The 19,095-nt window shown below is 33.2% G+C and overlaps 1 protein-coding gene across 8 annotated transcripts in view; it reads left to right on the forward strand.

Moving 5' to 3' along the window:
• LOC126967981 (CUGBP Elav-like family member 2) overlaps positions 1-19,095 on the forward strand; it is a 510,078-nt gene that overhangs the window by 386,692 nt on the left and 104,291 nt on the right. For 7 of the 8 annotated variants that reach the window (XM_050812728.1, XM_050812724.1, XM_050812725.1 and 4 more), the window contains one exon: positions 7,270-7,318. In XM_050812728.1, coding sequence (XP_050668685.1) covers positions 7,270-7,318 — 49 coding nt within the window. Of the gene's footprint in view, positions 1-7,269; positions 7,319-12,113; positions 12,354-19,095 lie in introns of those variants that run through there. The other variant, XM_050812731.1, reaches the window with a different exon arrangement.

Here is a 19,095-nt window from a genome sequence, read left to right on the forward strand (position 1 = left end):
CTGTCTTGATATTTAATGTTCATTCAAGTCGATTAAGCAGCCATAGAGCCATGTATAACTAATGCTTTCTAGTTTTGATTTACTGCGACATAGAGGAATTACCTACTACTACATCTCTCTGGTTTAAATTTATGTTGACAATATATTGTCTTCAAAGTTTTTAATGCATTTGCATTCGGTTTTAAATTTTTTTAAAGCATTGGCACATGAGAAAAAGAAAATTAATTATTTTACACAATTTTTAGTTCAATGTTTCTATAAATACGTGATACATGAAAAAAAAAATAAATTCAATAAAATACATTTCTTGAAAAATAATAATATAGTTTAGGATAACGAAATTTTAAGCACAAAGTAGGTAGTAATAATAATAATAATACACATAATTGACACACTCCTACACAAATTCAAATTCAAATATTTTTTATTCAAAATAGGATGTGAAATCACTTATTGAAAGTCAAAAAAACTACCACCCATTCCAAAGTGAATGCCTCAGGCCTGAGAAGAATGGGCGCAACAAACTCAGCGGGCTTTTTTTTTCATCAAAAATATGTTTTACATAATTGTTACTTTAATAAGTAACATTTACAAAGTAACATTGTACAATTAAACTTATTATTTAATAGCCTGAGGGTGGTCGCTCCATTCCCAATCTGTGGTATCATTAAGATAGTCATTTATGTTATAGTAACCTTTTGCACACAAACGTTTTTTAACAATTCTTTTAAATAACGTTATGCTTTTGTTTTGAACATCTGATCTTGTTGTAAAAGCATATACATCGCCCCACAAAAGACTTACTAACTCGACTTAGCCGAGTAGTAGGCATCATCAGTTTATGTCTGTTCCTGGTGTTAACATTATGGTTATGACAGTTTCTGGCAAATTCACTTATGTGCCTATGAACATACATTTAATTATCAAGAATATATTGAGAAGCAACAGTCAAGATGTTAATTTCTTTGAATTTTGCTCTCAATGATTGTCTAGGACCTAGGTTATAAATAGCGCGAATAGCCCTCGTCTGCAGCACAAATATTGTATTAATATCGGCAGCGTTGCCCCATAGCAATATATCATAGGACATAATACTATGGAAATTAACAAATTATCATGTCCCAAACTAGGCCATAGCCTGTACTCTATGGGTACAAGACAACGGCATATTTAATACTTACTTTACAAATACACATCCATGACTCGGAAACAAATTGGAAAAAAAAAAACAAACAAACTAATAAGTAATATCTGAATGAAACTGGAGTTCTTTATTTAATGTGGATACAAAAAAACATTGCTAAAACTATGATAATCGCCATTAGCCTGAAAAAATAATGAACTATAATTATTTTTATAAACTTTAGTTATTTCAAAAGAAGGTAACCGGTAACTAAGGCATACAAATCAAAGAAAAGGAATATTGTGATAATTGTGTAGTGAAACATAAGATGTACATTATTGTAATGTGCTCTACATAATGTTGTGTCTGCGTGACACATTGTCACTCGACGTCTCTATGAAAATAAACCACGTGTTGACGGACGCGCCAGAGAGCCGGAGAGAGAAATGCGTTTGTCCGACACGTATCGACTTCGTATTGTATATGCTGTCGTTACGTCACAGACGCGTTATATCAATATTTTACAAACATTACAACCGTTTCTACATACACATCAAAATGAAGAAATAACTTTATAGTTTACAAGTGACACATAGTATTTAGAATCATATTACTCGTTGATAAGGTTTTTTTATTTAGTTAGACGGGCAACTAAAAAATTATACCCCTTACATATTATATATTTATTAAGTTTAATTAATTGAGAGTTAATTTAATTATGATTAACCATAATGTAAGATATCCTTTAAAAACAGCGCTTTTCAAATGTTACAACTGAAAAACTAAAATATACAAGCGTTTCAATATTAGATACTATATAGAAACATTACAAAAAGTATGAGAATCCAAAGTGAAGATATAGTGTAAATTTAGTAATTTTTAAGTGAGTTAAGTGACCTACAGAGCCTGGAAATAGTTGTATCTTAGCCTAGATTTTTCCTGGATAGTGAAATTACAAAAATAGAACGTTTATTTGAAATATTGATAGCCAATATGGAGAGTCATCCATTATATTAATTCTGTCCGCTAGTGAAATGTCACTTTAATATTTAATCAGATTTGGTAAATTAAGAGCTGTTTCGTTAGTACAAACTTTAATATGACATCGTCATCTTAATTATGAGGTTAAACTATTTTAATTAAAAAATGTGTCAGTTTTCCGCCTAAGGCTGGGTTGCATCATAATAGCTGTAAAATATACTTAGTGTTTAAATTTTCAAATTTAAAAACTATTATTTACGTAAATTAGTAATTGTTTACAGACTTAACGCAGGACAGTTGTTTCAAACCTTGATATTTGAGGATTTGAAAATTATTAAACCCGTCACAACTTCTAAGTGAAAAACCCGATCCGAATAATTTACAGTGGAATTTATACATATTTAATTAACCTTAACTAACAATACATTAAAATGCATACAGATTAATATGATGGTATCAATATGACAACAATTTGATTCTATCCGTATTTGAACTTAATTTTCTTTTAATGTTCTATTATTTAATATGAATGTTCCTTGTTGATTGAGGAGATGATTTTTGTCGAAGTTAATTTAAAACATTAAGAATAGACAAATACATAATATGTAAAATATACAGAGTTGTTACTAAAGATAACTTGATTACAGCCCTTCGATCCGGGTTAACAAATTACAAAATCTGCCAAAAGTTTTATTGGAAATATTTTGTTTGTGTTTCAACATTCGTTTGAAACAATTTACGGTGCGGATTTGTTCAAAAATCGGATTGCAAATCTCATACGTAAATTAGACAAACGAAGTGGATTTGATATTGTTACTTGATTTTGTTTAGATTGTGTTGTGCAAGTTCGGTACATATCCATGAAAATTTGATAGAAGTGTCAGTGGATTTTTTTTGTATAGTACATTTACGTAGAATATAATAGCGTAGAGACGACCTAACAGCCCGATAATGCCAAACTAATTTTTATTTGTTAGTGTGTGCGTTAGCTTTTAATTTAAAGTCAAAGTCAAAGTTTTAATTTGCATAAACATGTTAAATTGATGTCACATAAAATATATAATGAATTATTTCGAAGCAAACAGCAAGAACTATACTCGGTTGCAATAGTACTGCCAGAAAAACAAATACTGTTTTACTTGACCCAGATTCTTTATTGATTTTTCATCATTATAATAATAAAAATCAGCAGCACGACACAACACATTGACATCAATCTATAAAATGGAAAAAAAAAATATTTGTTTATTTATTAATAATTATATCCTAGTGATGCTTGTTTTGCACACCGTAACAAGGCGAGGATGTGACGTCATCAACAACAGGTCCACAGATAATATATTATAACCGGGTCGTATTTATCTATTTGATTTTAGATTCTGGAGTCGGGAAGGACGTAAAGTGATGTTTTAGCGAAGCAATAATTTCGTCAATTCCTTATCCATCAAGGATAGTTAAAGTTTCATGCTTTATCTCTGAAGTGGGTACTTATTTTTTGACACCTGTCTGTTTAATCTTAATTTTATTTTAATTTAATGTCTAATATTTTTTGTAACTATAGGTCTTATTATGCCTGAAATAAATGCCCTTTATTTATTTATAATTACTTTCTATAACCTTAACATAAATGGAGTTCTTCTAAATCTCATACACTACCCACTATACCACTTAACCATTTGAGATTTTTTTTTAATTTTTGCGGTTTTTTTTAAAGAGGTGTACATGACCAAGCCGACTCTTGAATCTCTTCTTTGTGTATAGAATTCGAGAGTTTGGCGTTTATTAAGATAGTTTGATTACAACAAAATCCTAATTTAACTTTATTAGTTTTGTTTGTGCATTTCAAGTGGCGTTTGGCAAGTTCATATTACTTTTTACTTTGAAAATCTATACGTCTAGATAGTCGCTTGTTGTAAGACAACCGATGAAAACAGGCCAGGTTTATTAGTTTAGTATGCTTGACAAGCTACGTCTTACACTCGCGATTTGTATGATACTTTGTGTTAGTGTGCGTGCATTGCTCAAAATAGACTAAACTAAATTTTTACAAACGATGTTTTATAGCTGTCAAAGTGTATCTGACGTATAACGGCCGTTTTCAATAACCTATCTATCCTTAGTTTTAGTTAATAACATAAAGCATTCGACTATAACTATATTCGACATAACTATGGATATATAAGATCTTGTCATTATACGGTCATCGTAATGTATCCGTTACTAGAGATACATTATTGAAAACGACCGTACATGACTTAAAACTTTTTAATAAGTAAGAAAAAAAGTGTCTTTGGTCAGCTGAATACTATACGGTTCAAGTAGCAATAACAGTTAATAATTATCAAATGACGACTCGATGGTTTTGTCAATTGATCGTCCCTTGTTTATACAATCCAAGTCTCGAGGGCGATTGTTTACGAATAATTAAAATAGCTGGAACTGTTTGTGTTCGTGCATGAATCGAGTTGTGTAAATAATTATACGGGCTACGTGCGAACTGAAACTGTCACCTAACAATATTTCAGTATTGCCTTCCTTATTCGATCATAGTTTTCGAGTTTAACATCGTTGTACAGTAATTACTGATGGTGCTATCAGTGGGTTAAAAATACCTTTAATTGCTTACTTGTCGATCATGAAAATGGCAATTTTTAATTTACTATAACGCTTAAGGCCCCAGTGCTTTGTGAACGGCTGGATTGGCGTTGCGTAGAGACGACGCTTCATTGTGTGTCTTCTATCACATCTATCAAGGGGAGTGTTCCTAATGGCTGATTTACACGTATTAAGTTGCCAAGTCTTAACTAAATTTTAACTAAATTTCAAGCGACTTAATTTTAAGTAACCGTTTACACGTAAAAATACTAAATAACTAGTTAAACTCATTAATTCGCTCAAGATATGTAATATGTCGATCTAATACTCTTTATTTTTGTTTCAACTTCTTTAACACCAAAATTTGCAATCGCCATGGCTGACGCTATAGCGGCAAGACGATGTTGTTTTGCTTGCTTATTTCTGTAATTTAAGCTTTTAATATTCCATAAACAATCGTCCTTTATGTATTCTTCAATGAATTTTATTGTCGTGTCTTCCGTCCACTTCGACATTTTCGAAAGATTTTTATTTATAAATTAAGTAGGAACTACGTTGCAATCACTCCGCCAGCTTATGCTTTTCACTTAAATTTAACTAAATTTTGCCTGTCCAAACGTGTCAAGTGATTAGCCACGCCCACCAACTTAACCGAAAAATAGACAAAATTCTATTCTACCAACAAGTTAAAATTTTGTTGCAAGTAAACAATACTTGCAACTAAATTTTAACTTGCAACTTCTTACTAAATTCACTGTTTACACGGGTTAAGTCACTTAAAATTAAGTTAAAATTTAGTAAATTTTTAGTCAACTTGATACGTGTAAATCAGCCTTAAGAGCTGTTTGCTGATTGCTGCCGCCGAATTCTAACTGCGCACAATATGCCACAAATTAGGATATTATTCCATATTGCGGTTTTCAGGGAACTTTTTTCCTCATACCAAAAGCTGTGAAATGAGCGACCTTGTGTCGTGTTTCCGGGACGATACGACCTGAGGACCTAAAAAAACGCACGTACCTTCCTTAAATGCTGGCAACGCTCCTGTAATTCAACTGGTGATGCGGGAGAATGTGGGCGGCGCGGTGATCATTTAACACCCGTACGCACGTTTGTCCACGTTTTTCCATAAAAAAAAGCTTAAGGCTCCTTGTCCACCGCCACCGTGACCTCGACGTCACCGAGAACGAAATTATCTGTGACCGAGAACAAGTTGACGTGACGGCGATCGTTTGTCCACTGCGACGATCTCGGTGGTCAATCAGTATGTTGTAGTTGTCGGGCGTGGCACTACCACGTAGAAATAAAATTTAGCTTTATCCCAGAAACATTCTTTACTCTGTATGTACAAGTTATTTTAATAAATGAATGTCGTATTTAAATCTTGGCCATTTTTATTTATTGTACCTAATATATTTTTGATACTAATAATCAATAACTATTGTGGTGAGACAACGACAAAGGGTTAGTGCCACAGCATAAGGACGTTTATGACAACTGCATCTGTTAAATACACTAATTATTGATATATAAACAAAAATCTACAAAATATAATATGAATATCACCTTCATCAGACTTTTGAAGGTTTTAATTTTAGGCTCTTCTGTCGGAATGGCATTTAGATTTTACTGAGAAGTCTTTGATTGAAATAGTTTTATTTTGCGCTCGCAAATTATTGGAATACATTGGAATGTTGTACCAGGAACTTATAGTCTATCAATAGAATCTATACTAATAAATGGAGAGTTGGTTTTTACCTTTGGTTATAGTTCAAAAACTACTTAACCAATCCGAGTAATACTGCCGTGTTAATTTACAAATACGAAATAAGTTTAATGCTGTACATAAGGTTTAATAGTAGTTTTAGGTTAATACTGTAAATTTAGTTTTATTGTAAATAGTATAGTTAGTATTATAGTTATTATTGTTAATATTATCTTTGCACGAGAGCTGCTGCCGACAAACTACTTACGTAGTTTGGCAGACTGTACTCATGAAACTTGTAAAGGCTACTGGAATAAATGAATTAAAAAAAAAACTTATGCCATAACATGCAGCGTGTTTCTGAGATAGTTTAAGTATACATATGTGTTGGTGATTAATTATCCGGAATCAATATTTTTTCGAACTTAGAAGTACCTATATTGTATTCGCTATAATAATAATTTTGTCAATGACATTTCATTACATATTATTAATATTAATATTATTTTTATTTTGCTTTTTTTATGACAATAAGGGAAGAGATGAGCAGAATGTTTAGCTGATGGAAATTGATATTCTCTGCCGCTCAGGATTTTTGAAAAACCCAAAATTTCTGAGCGGCACTACAATTGCGATCGTCACCTTGTGAGAAGTTGTAAAGTCTCATTTGCCTAGTAATTTCGGCGCCCTTTAGACCATCACACATTAATGCTTACACATTACTGCTTTGCGGTAGAAAAAGGTGCCGTTGTGGTACCTATAATCTAGCCGGCATCCTGTGCATAGGAACTTCCCACTGGTATAGCTTCTCTGCATTTTGGCTATTCCATAGTATTTAAAATCTAAATTATATTTATTGTTTCAGATGCATCATCCAATACAAATGAAGCCAGCTGACAGTGAAAATAGAAACGGTAAGTTTGATTCATAGCTAAGATTTTATGTCTTTTTTGAGTTTACATTCAGCTTGGTGGGCGAGTAATATTAATAATAGGTGTACGTTTCCTTAGATAAAAGTTCTGGACCTCTGGATCGATCCTTACCCGCTACTTACCAATGTGTTATCTGTTGTCGAATTCACATGTAGGTACATTTATACGACGCGTTATAAGATGTCCTTTGGGTCATGGTAATCACATACCATCAGTTGGCACTATGTTAACTCATCTTTCCAAATATTCGATAACAAAGAAATTAAAAAAATCGTATTACATCAAAACATTTAATATAGTTTTTTAGCTTTTAAAAATAGTTCAATCATACTCACAGAATTATTCGTTGATCTTAATAACGACTAAATGAAGCTTTTCCAGTCACTTTATAGCTAAATGATTCTGCCCCCTTGGTTTCATCTGTCTGTCGGTTTATTCTGATTCTGTAGGAGACATTATTATTATTGAATCATGTATAATTTTGTCCTTATGATCATCAGCACACACGTTGTAGATTGTATCGTCGACAAAATTGATTCATGATCCACTTTGCTGATAATCCTTTTAAAATTATAAAATCACTTTTATATTTTGCACGAAAAAGGTTGTTTGACAAGTGGTGGAAAGTTAAACATAATATTGTGTAGAACACTTAATTTTAAAAACTATTATTACACATCTATGTCTTTCTTTGTTTATCGTTCAACAATCTTTAGACATTGCTTAGGCACGAGACGAAGGTTGTCTAAGATGTGTCTAACGGATAGATCATATGCTTAAGGAATATTTAGATTATTTGATGACAGATAAATGAAAGCTGTCAAAAATTGCGATCTGATCCTTTAATTCAAATATTTTTATTCAAAATAGGATGTGATATCACTTAATGAAAGTCACAAACTACCACCCATTGTAAATAAAATCTATTAAGTCCTCGTGGATCGGATACCGGGAAAAAAAATTACTCGGGATCAAAGGTCACAAAAACTGGTTTTTCGCGATTTTCAACGAAATGGTAAGTTTTATTATAAAGTTAGCCAAGAACATAATTGTCGAGCAGATAGTTATTCATACTTTTTTACATAAGAGCCCCCGTTTCTGAGATATAACGATTCAAAAATTTTAAAGAATTGTATTCGTCATAATGTGGACGGTAGTGTAAGTACTTAGCGCGTTTTAAAGATTTCATTTACAATGTTGTTATGAACAATACTACAAATTTTCAGCTGAGTGCGAATTTTGGTATCCTCGGATGTCTAAATGGACCGAACTAGATTTACTAGAGGGCCGTTTAAAATTAAACATTTGATTGAAAAATACAGATAAATGTACAAACTATATTATTATAAAAGGGTAAGGTATATTAGTTGTTCTTCTTCTTATAAATCAAAATCATTGTTTGTTTGTGCTTTGAGCGGTGCTACAACATTTTACTGACTTTGTTCTGTTTGTATTTCAAATTGCTATTTCATGGAAAAGGTTTCAATGCTATTATTAAATAATGCATGCCACCAGATGGCGTTGCAGCAAATCAACTTTTATATCGTTAGCCGATCTGCAGGAAAACTGGTATATTATAATATGTAATAATTATATTATTATGTGATCAAACATGGAGCATTTCATGCATTATGCATTACGGTATGACTTGCCACTAGGTGGCGGCAAAATATCTTCTTTATACTTTAAGAATGCACCATCGTAATGAGTGACTATAATATAGGTTATTAATAGTAAAAGTAGTAGGTTATTAAATATAAATGGTTCTGAAATTAATAACAATTTAATAATACTTCTCTAAATAGAAGGTAATTAAATACAGATACAAATGCAAATAAGAAAATACATATTATAGAGGACGACATGACAAATGAAATCAAACCAAAATCATTTTATTCATGTGGGCCAAGGAAATTACACTTAAGAATGTTAAAAGTTTTGTTTTTTTTTTACATTTACCACCACTTCGGAATAGGTTGAGCTCTAGCGAGAAGAAGTGGCAAGAAACTCATTGCCACTCTGTTTGACTTGAAAACTAGGACGAAAATATTTACGTTAGTGTCTGATAGGTGGCGCTGGTGGCAGTATTTTTTTATCTTTTGAACCATAGATCAAATTGTTGCATTTTCGGAATACATAATATTGAAACACAAAGCGAAATGACAATACGAATGTAATTTTAAATACAATCGACATCAAAGACATAACCAAGTAAATTATTTATAGAGGTGAGTTATTAAGAATAACGTTTACTATATTATGTACAACGGTGTGTGCGCGTCCTTATTGAATAACTTAAACAATTGTCATTCATATTATTCCATTTATAAGAGCGTTTGAATACAGTGCGGTTGCAAGAATAGTCGACGCGATGAATAATGTATTGCTCAACTTTGCTGGCTCTAACATTATTTTGTTTGGAACATGAGGCTTGGATTACTTTGGAAACTAGTGAACTAGAGAACGCGATGTAAGGAATTATGTGCGTACCTTTGTGTTTGTTTGGGATTCTTGAATTTCTCTCGTTTTACTTGATAAGAGGAGTTGTTGTTTGAATAATATGAGGTTTCTTAAAAGCTTGGTGCGCGTTGTCTTGCGCAGTTATGGAAACAAAGCCATGTGATGGCTTGATTATATTATAATAGTCAAGTTCCATTAAAATGATGCATTAGTTTTCAAAAGGATCGGCTAGAAAGTCGACAAAATACGTTTTTACATTTAAGATATACTTAATAATCATACTATAGGTACTTTATGTACTATCGACAAAATTGAATCGTGACCCACCTTTTTATAAGCATGTAGGTCGAAATTCGAGTGAACATGCATTACCTAACTAAAACTTTTAACTGTTTTAACTGTTATTTTATTACACAGCACAGTGACAGTCCACCAATTGTCCATACAATCTTTTTCGTGCAAATATGAACCTTACTGTTTTCATGATTGTAAAAGAATTATCAGCAAAGTGAGTTATGAATTTCGTGGATGGTGCTTGTACTTTTTTCTTATTTTACAACCCAACTTATTATATTATATTACAAACAAACCGAAAAAAGCTAAATTTAAAGTGTTTACCATCACTTTATCAAAAAATTAATGAAAAATTAACGCAATGATAGATAATGAAAGCCAGGCCGCATTGTTATTTAATTGAGTTATGTTAATGATCTTATTGTTTATTGCGTATGATATTAAAGGCATGCGCACCTTATTGTATCGAAGACGCATTGTATGAATATTAAACATGGCATTTAGTGACAATACCGCCGCAGACGCAACGTCCTCTTCCGTCACACACAAACTCAAATATACACGCACACACACATACTATATAGTACATAAACAAACTTGCATGTTAGGCTGTAGACGCTGTTGAAATATCATTCTCACCTTAATAATAAGTTATTTTGAATTAGGGATTTTTAAATGATTTGAACGATAGATAGTATCAATAATAAAAAACATTTATTTTCAGTTTTTATAAAGTGAAATTTGACACGCGTATTCCTATGAAAATGCCATAAAAAGCTTTGTGATTCATAAATACATGATTGGATAGTAATGTAATAAATATAAAATTATGCAAAAAAAATTAAGTTCCGTTCGCAAAATGCTTGAATATTACCCCATTTCTAAGCCTAGAGTTCTCTTTAAGCTATTTTTTTTTAATATTTAATTTTTTTATCATTATGAAAGTAGTTTTATTTTTAGAAAATACAAAAATAGGCACTAAGGTAACCCAATTTTTCTTGTGAGATATGAAATAGGATACTTTTAATTGAGGAAGAGAGAACTCTAATATTTGAAGAGAGGAGGATGGTCAGGCCATGTGACACAGAAGCCCTACTAAAAGGCCAGAAATACTCACCACTTATCATCAAAAGATACACGCAGGCTTATTCCATATGTTTCTTTCAGTAGACAGGTACGGAACCCTAAAGACGAGAGTAAAAATCGTGTGTTGTTAACATATAGCTCTACATTCGTCTTTAGATAGAGTCTTAAGTATTACTAACAAACGTAAAAGTCAGAAGTGAAAGTCAGTTTTCGTGTCATTTTGGGAGTGTTTGCACTGTTCATTTATGTGTTTGTACATTTTCTCATCCAATCATGGGTATCTATTACTCGTAATGTGCATTAATGAAATTTTTTGTATGAAAACATGTCGCTACTTAAATCAAAAAATAGGCATTACTTACATTAAAAATAAATAAATAAAATTATACGTTTGATGATTCAGTAAATAACTTTGAATGAATCACTTGCGTTCTTTTAACTTTGAACATGATTCATATTTAGGATGCATCACCTTATAAACTAATTAATTGTTATTTAAGTTTATTGTATGTTCTCCTCACGAACTCTACTTTTTCCGAATATAATAATATGGTATATTCAGTGATTAAAATTAAATATTTATAATTACAATTTAATAGCGCTTTGCTTAAACGTATTTGAATAATGTTTATTTGTCTTTGACTTAAATAATAAAAGTGTAGTAACGCTAGAAAAATTTCGACAACACAACGTATAGACAAAATTGGGACATTGCAGTAATTGTATCAGTTAAGCGTAGAACTACTGGAGATAATATATATGCAGCTCACTCCCGTGTAATATACTATGAAGGATGATGAATCCGCAATGTCGTCTCCCGTATGTGGAGTGTGGACGACGTAGACGTGACGCTAACAGGACGGAGCTCATTAGGCCGGGGGGCAGGGGGGGGGGGGTGAGTATCCGAGGTGACACAGGCGAAGAATGACTGATCGGCCGTCAGCGCGCGCGCACCTTACACTGTTCTATGTGTTTAGTTTTGTCACGAGACTTGTTGAAGGTGGACGCGCGATGTTGTCGCTGTGAGAGTGTGTTGTGTTGTTCAGTGTTGTGTTGTGAAGGATGCGAGGAGAGGCTAACGGAGCCCGCGCTAAGGCGGCCGGAAGAACCAACTACCCGCCTATTAGCGCCGCCTACTGGCTCCCACCATCGAACCCGACTCCCTACCACATCCCAGGTTCGCTTATCACTTATCACTCTTATCAGTTACCTCATAGCGAAAAATCGTAAGGAATGTATCGTACGACACGATGCCTCATCGTGCCTTATCAAATTTCACTCTGTTGGACTCGTGTCTTGGAATTCAATTGCGCTTGCACGTATATTGTTATATTACTGGCCACTTGTATGAATCGTTTTATTATTTACAATCTGTTACCCGCGACTCCATATGGCATATATCATCGTTAAGGCATCACTCGTAAGAAACATTTTGTTTTTTCTCTGATCTTGCAAATCAGACTAACATGAAAAAGCCTTTTCACTTTTCGGGTCAATATATAGCCTATGAAAGCCACATGTAACGCGGCTTTCTACCGGTAATATAATTTCCAAAATCGGTTCAGTAGATCCAGACATTGCCCCCTACAACCTCTCAAAGTATTCCTCTTTATAATATAAGTATTATAGATTATCGATGTGCTGTTGTGACCTTATACACTTGAATTGAAATCGATTGCGCAATTATTTTTCAGCGTTTCTAACAGCCATCCTTGTTAGATTCACAAAATAACCAACAGCTCGGTCGAGGTGGAAACTGGAAAGCGACATTGACCCTCTTGTTCAATACAGCTGAAAAACATTAACTCACTGTGTCGTAACGTAACCCGAAACTGATTAAGCCGGCTCTTTAAACTGTTTCACGGATAAACGCGAAAATTTTGCGGTGCGTTTGTTGATTATTACTCATTTAGTGAGACAAGGTAAATTGTACTTTATGCACTTCGGATAATGGAGTTTGTGATGTGTGTTAGCTAATACGCCTAATCGTGGTTTGTGACCCGATGCTCATGCGTAGAACAAGGTATGCTAAGTAGGGCGACTAATGCACGTGGCTCGTGGACTAATCTGCCGTACTTACACCTATATACTTACAATACACGATCGTATAGAAAAGCAAAGCTTGTGAGAGAGAAGAAGTTTTTAATATTTGTTGTTGTATGTGAGGTGATTACATATTAATAAAATTCGTGTTAATAGAATTTACTATATATTAAGATATTATAATAGTGTATCACCTCATGTGAACTCCAGTCGCCTGTGACGACGCTTATTGCATGGAAAGCGAATCGTCGAGATAAATTAATAGAAATATTAATTATTTTATTTTATTTATATGAAATCAACTCACACTCAACAATAACGTTTAATATTACAATCTTATGGCGGCATTATCGCCGTGTTTTATAGTCTTTTATTAACAGAGTGTATTGTTGTCGAGGATATCAATTTTAAAATCAGTAAATTGCTTATTTATTTATGATGATGAGACAAGAGTTTTCGACTTAAACGATTTCGTACCTTCCTACGAGTTGAAACACTTTTGTAAATGAAAACTTTTTAATTTGCATAGCGGCCATCATGGAATCCACCATTTTGAATTCCGCCATCTGGGAATATGTTTGTGTATATGCTTAAAGAAATATTTATTTAAAATTAGGAGGTAGAGAGTCCTAAAATTGGCATAGCTCTGTGATTTCTCTGTTATTTCAAATTGTGGGTGATCATCGTCTAAAGAGCCGCGTAGTCGTTGGCGATTTAGATGATATGATTTGATTTTTTTATTTTGCGATGCCCCCTACAAGATGGACTGACGATCTGGTCAAGATCGCCGGAATACGTTGGATGAGGGCACAGGACCGATCGCCGTGGAAATCTTTGGGGGAAGGCGTTTGTCCGCCAGTGAACGATTTATGGCTGAAGATGATACCGAATTTTTCCTTCATATTTTGCTAATTTAGAGGTATGCCAGTTACTATTGAAAGTTGACCAGTAGCGATGTTTTCAGCACAATATACTGGCGAAATAACAGCGCTTCTTTTTGCCGTCAAGTAGTGTGCATCACTATTTGTATTTGGATTTGTAGGACGCCTTAGCCTGAAATTACTAAGCTAGCTAGAGTGAACAATCAATAAGTTACCAAGAGCTAATGGCTCCTTCATATGTCTTGGTATTTAAGGCGACACTAAATGTCAGCGACCTTGAGCGATATGAGTTCACGGCTGCCGGCCCGCCATCTATGTAACAAAGCCAATATTTTAAAAATTCTTGCGTGGAAAACAGTTTATATGCTTACAATCCTCGTTATTCACTACTTATCTGAATAAATGAACCTACACAAAAAATGACAAGCTATAAGAATAACTTTTCTGAGATAAGTACCAAAAAAATGCGTCACGCCATGCCAAAAAACTTGTTTAACTTCAAAGAAAAGTGGTAGTTCAAAAAGGCTCGGCATTGTTAACTATAACCAACAGCAAGCATTAGCAACCTACAAATAAGACTTAAGGATATGTGTAACAGGATTAAGTAGTGTTCATAGCTCGAAATGCTATACTTTCACCACAAAACTTGCCTAAAAACACCATGTTTGCGTGTTTTCTGCTTACTCTTGGCCTTAATACTAAAATGAAATAACAGACATTATACTAGGACTCACTCAGCACACATTCAAGAAATACATAAAATGTCTTTGACAATAAAGATTTTGTGTAATTTCTGGGCAAATGAGACTTAACATCTTATGTCTCAAGGTGACGAGCGCAACTGTAGTGACACACAGAATATTTTGGTTTTTCAAAAATCCCGAGCACTGCATTGAAATGGGTAGGGCGTATCAATTACCATCAGCTGAACTTTCTGATCGTCTCGTCCCTTATATTCATTTAAAAAAAAGATTTACTCAATTGTATAGTATTATATAAAGTATAATGATGCATGGTTCTCTGGTTCTGCGTAGGCCACCTAAACTTGTATAATATTATATATATTAAGTAATGCTGGGCTGGGAGTTTCTTATCACTCCTTCTCCCCATGTCAAGGCCCCTTTACGATCTGACGTTTACCAAGTGTTGTTGCAATATGTTATGTTATTTTCATTCCCTGTGTGAAATAAATATATTTCTATTTCTTATCATACAGTGACGATCGCATCTTTGAATTTTGTGTTTTACTGAAACCTGAGCGGCACTGTATTGTATTGGTCAGGATGTATCACTTACCTTAAGATGAACGTCTTGCTTCTCTAGGCATTTTTTTCTATAAAAAAAGGTAATAGTAGGGTCATTACATCATGTGTTGCGAATGCTAAAATTGAGGAACTTTGTATTCTATTGTTAGTTTACTTAGAGTTATTTACTTCTAAGGGCCCTTGTGGTTTTTTTTTAAGAGGGACGAGACGAGCAGGACGTTCAGCTGATGGTCATTGATACGCCATGAGAACATGGGCAGGTCGTATCAAGATTATTGAAAATCTAAAAAAATCTGAGGTGACGAGCGATACAACTGCGCTCGTCACCTTGAGACATAAGATGTTAAGTCTCATTTGCCCAGTAATTTCACTAGCTACGGCGCCATTCAGTACGAAACACAGTAATGCTTACACATTACTGCTCCACGGCAAAAACAGGCGCCGTTGTCGTACTTATAATCTAGCGGGCATCCGGTACAAAGGAGCCTCCCACTGGTTTAACCTTGTGTTTAAAATCAAATTTTTTTAATCACAAACAATATTTATTGTTCATCGACTGACCCTGACGCTTTAGCATATTTTTTACGAATTCGTGTTAAAATGCTTATTTAACAAATATTTTTACATGATACTTGTTTTTACAATACCCGTTGTTGTGCGTAAAATTTGATGCATAATAATTAATACCGATATCATTATCTTTTAAGTTTTTATGTTTGTATGAGTCTGGTGTGAGATATGAATATTGAAAAGTGTGTATATGTTTCAGATTAATTTGGAATATTTTAATTTTTTTCACTTTTCATATAAAAAATATTCATAGTATATAATGATAATAATATTAAAAGCCTTAATTTCAGAAAAGAATTTAAGTACAATTAATTTTTTTTTAACAATAATTATTTGCTGAATCCTCTTACAGACAGACGGCATCGACTGTCGTTAGTCAGTAATGACACTTAAGTAATGGTTAATAAATTGTAATCATTCACAAAATCTAAAACTTCTTGTGTTTATGAAAGATTAACTTAACTAAAAAATGTCACTGATGCAATAGCTAGAACAATTTTCTCTAATCACGCAACCTACGGTATGATCCTCGCTCGAAATGTACCAATATTTTTTCGGTTTTTTTATTCATAATTATATCTACTGCTATTATTCTTTGAAGCTTCATATGTTATTATGTTTATGATTATTTAAATGAATAAATGAAAACTTTATAATAAAAAAAAAACAAAACCACACAGAATAATACAAATTAAATAGAGTTACATAGGTTAGAGAAAAATAATAAAACACTATTTAAAAAAATAACACAAATTACAAAAACAAAAAATAACTGTCCCAACAGCGCCAGCGCGACGGTATATTGTTTTAGAATTCTTAAATCTGAAAAAAGCCTTAACTAAAGTTTCATTTTAAAGTTATCACTCCGAAAAACAAAATTAGAAATATAATACCAAAGTTGACAATAGCACTATGTTCTGAATCAAACAGCCCAAAAAAAAATCGAAACACCGGGGCACTGTGACATCAATTTTAGAGTTAAAAGATGGAATGTGTTGTGTGCCTTAAGATAATAATACATTCATAATATCCTTCATCATAACTGTATTTTATAGTCATAACTTTGCGAAGTGTTTTGTAGCCAATAATGCGGGATTGTTTGCTAATCTACGGTTTAATCAACGTAATGTCGTCTTGCTCATTAACTCTACGCTGTAATTTCCGGGTGAATTTACGTATGCATTTATCTTGACATCCATGATATACGCAAATATAGAGTTTAAAGTTTCAAACATATACTTAGATTAGTGTATCGACAACATGTATATCGACAACAACAACCTTGCACCCACTTTTGATTTGTCAATGCTTGCGTTAGCTAGTTAAAACAATATTAAAATACTAAGGCTTGGTTGCAGCATATTAGCTGTTGTAGGTTTAAGTTAAATTTAACTTTAACAGTAACACTGGCTTTAACATAGACTGCGTTTTGTGTTGCACCATCGTATTCCTTGGCATAGTTTAAGTGAAATACCAAGTCAATAACGAATATATATTTGAAACTTTTAACAGGTCGCTATTTAGCTATGTAACATTAACAAAAGCTTTAACCGGTGAAGATAGGACGGTTACGGTTGACAGTAAAAGTTATGATCTGTTATGATTATCTAAAAATTTTCAAATGGTGCAACTCATTTTTTGTTTAACCGATACTTTAACAAGTTTGTTATAGCTTATGTTAGTTGGTGCAACCCAGACTGTTAAGACTTGTCAATCAAAATCAGTGACAATAGATTCGCTTAAGGTTTCTGTTTTGTTATTTAGTTCATTATTTCAGATGTACGCAGTCTAATCTTGTTAGAAATGTTTGATAGTAATGTGAAGATACTTCAAAATATGTTATAAATGCAAATGTGGCTTTAATTTGTTGGTTTGTTTGACAAGCTAAACCATCTTAACTATTGTTCCGATCATTAAAAAAATAACGTAGTCGTTATCAGGTTTATAGAAAAGGAAATTTATTTCATCTCAAAATTCTTAACAGATCGTAGATCCCCAAGGACCGCGACATATTTACCGCGAAGTCACGTCCATGAAGATAGTTGGCCTATATATTTTTAATTCACATTGATGCATTTATATAATCATAATAATACATTGTAAGAAGATGGTTGCTTTATTAACTAAGCAAACGGCTACAATACTTTTAAACCGATTTGACATAGCTCAAAACATACTCGCACCTCCAAAAGTGGATACGCATTTCCAAGACGAATGTTCGTATTACATAAATACATGGGTTGGTTTTCAAATAACACCAAGTAGTTTGACCTTTCTGATATTTAAACGACGTGTGCTTAAGAATACACGTCAGAAGTGACTCTAGACAAAGTTGATAATAGGAAATACAGCATTTTTTTGTTCTTTTTACATAAAGTAAATAGCATTTACATAATATTAATATATAATTACTCTGGTAAGTTTACTTTGTCTGATCGCGTTTCGTAGGGCTGATTTCACCAGTGAGATAAAACGCGATTAAGAACAATTTAAACTAAGTTAACGCCTGATCAGGAGTTCAAAGATTTGTATTTCACTTACACAAACAAAACGCAGATATAGCTAAAACACGTTTAAATGGATAACCGCCGAATTTTGGGCGTTAAACATATTTGATCGTGTTCAAGAGCTGTCATTATCGTAATAGTAACATTGCCTAATAATTTCGTACTTCTCGATGACAGTTTTGAGAGCTATTTGATACGTTTTATTATTTTTGATCTTCCGTGATCACATATCGTCAGATGACCCGCTTATCCTCCTTTTTCATAAAAAATCGCATATATCCCTGTAACCAGTAAGATTGTACTTAATGTGGTTGACTTTAGTATTTCCAAATAAACAAGAGTTTAAATCAATAGCTTGTGTTATCTCAGTTGGTTGTTCGTTGAGGAAGCTAGAAACCTATAAGTATCGACCTATTGTACGCAGCTCTATGTGAGCGGTGACGAAAATAAATGCGTGTTTGTTTCCTCGTTTTGCGTTATCCTCGTGTTTGCGGTGTGGAGAGATCGTTCGCGGCGTGAGTCGTACCACATCGTTTTGGTGACCTTTACACAGGAACTCACTATTGTTACCCGGCTGTTTGACCGCGTAATTGTTTTTATATTAGTTTACAAACACAATTAAATGCTCGGATTCATATAAAACCTTTTCTTTC

This window comes from Leptidea sinapis, chromosome 14, assembly GCF_905404315.1.
Source record: "Leptidea sinapis chromosome 14, ilLepSina1.1, whole genome shotgun sequence".
Taxonomy (NCBI): Eukaryota; Metazoa; Arthropoda; class Insecta; order Lepidoptera; family Pieridae; genus Leptidea; species Leptidea sinapis.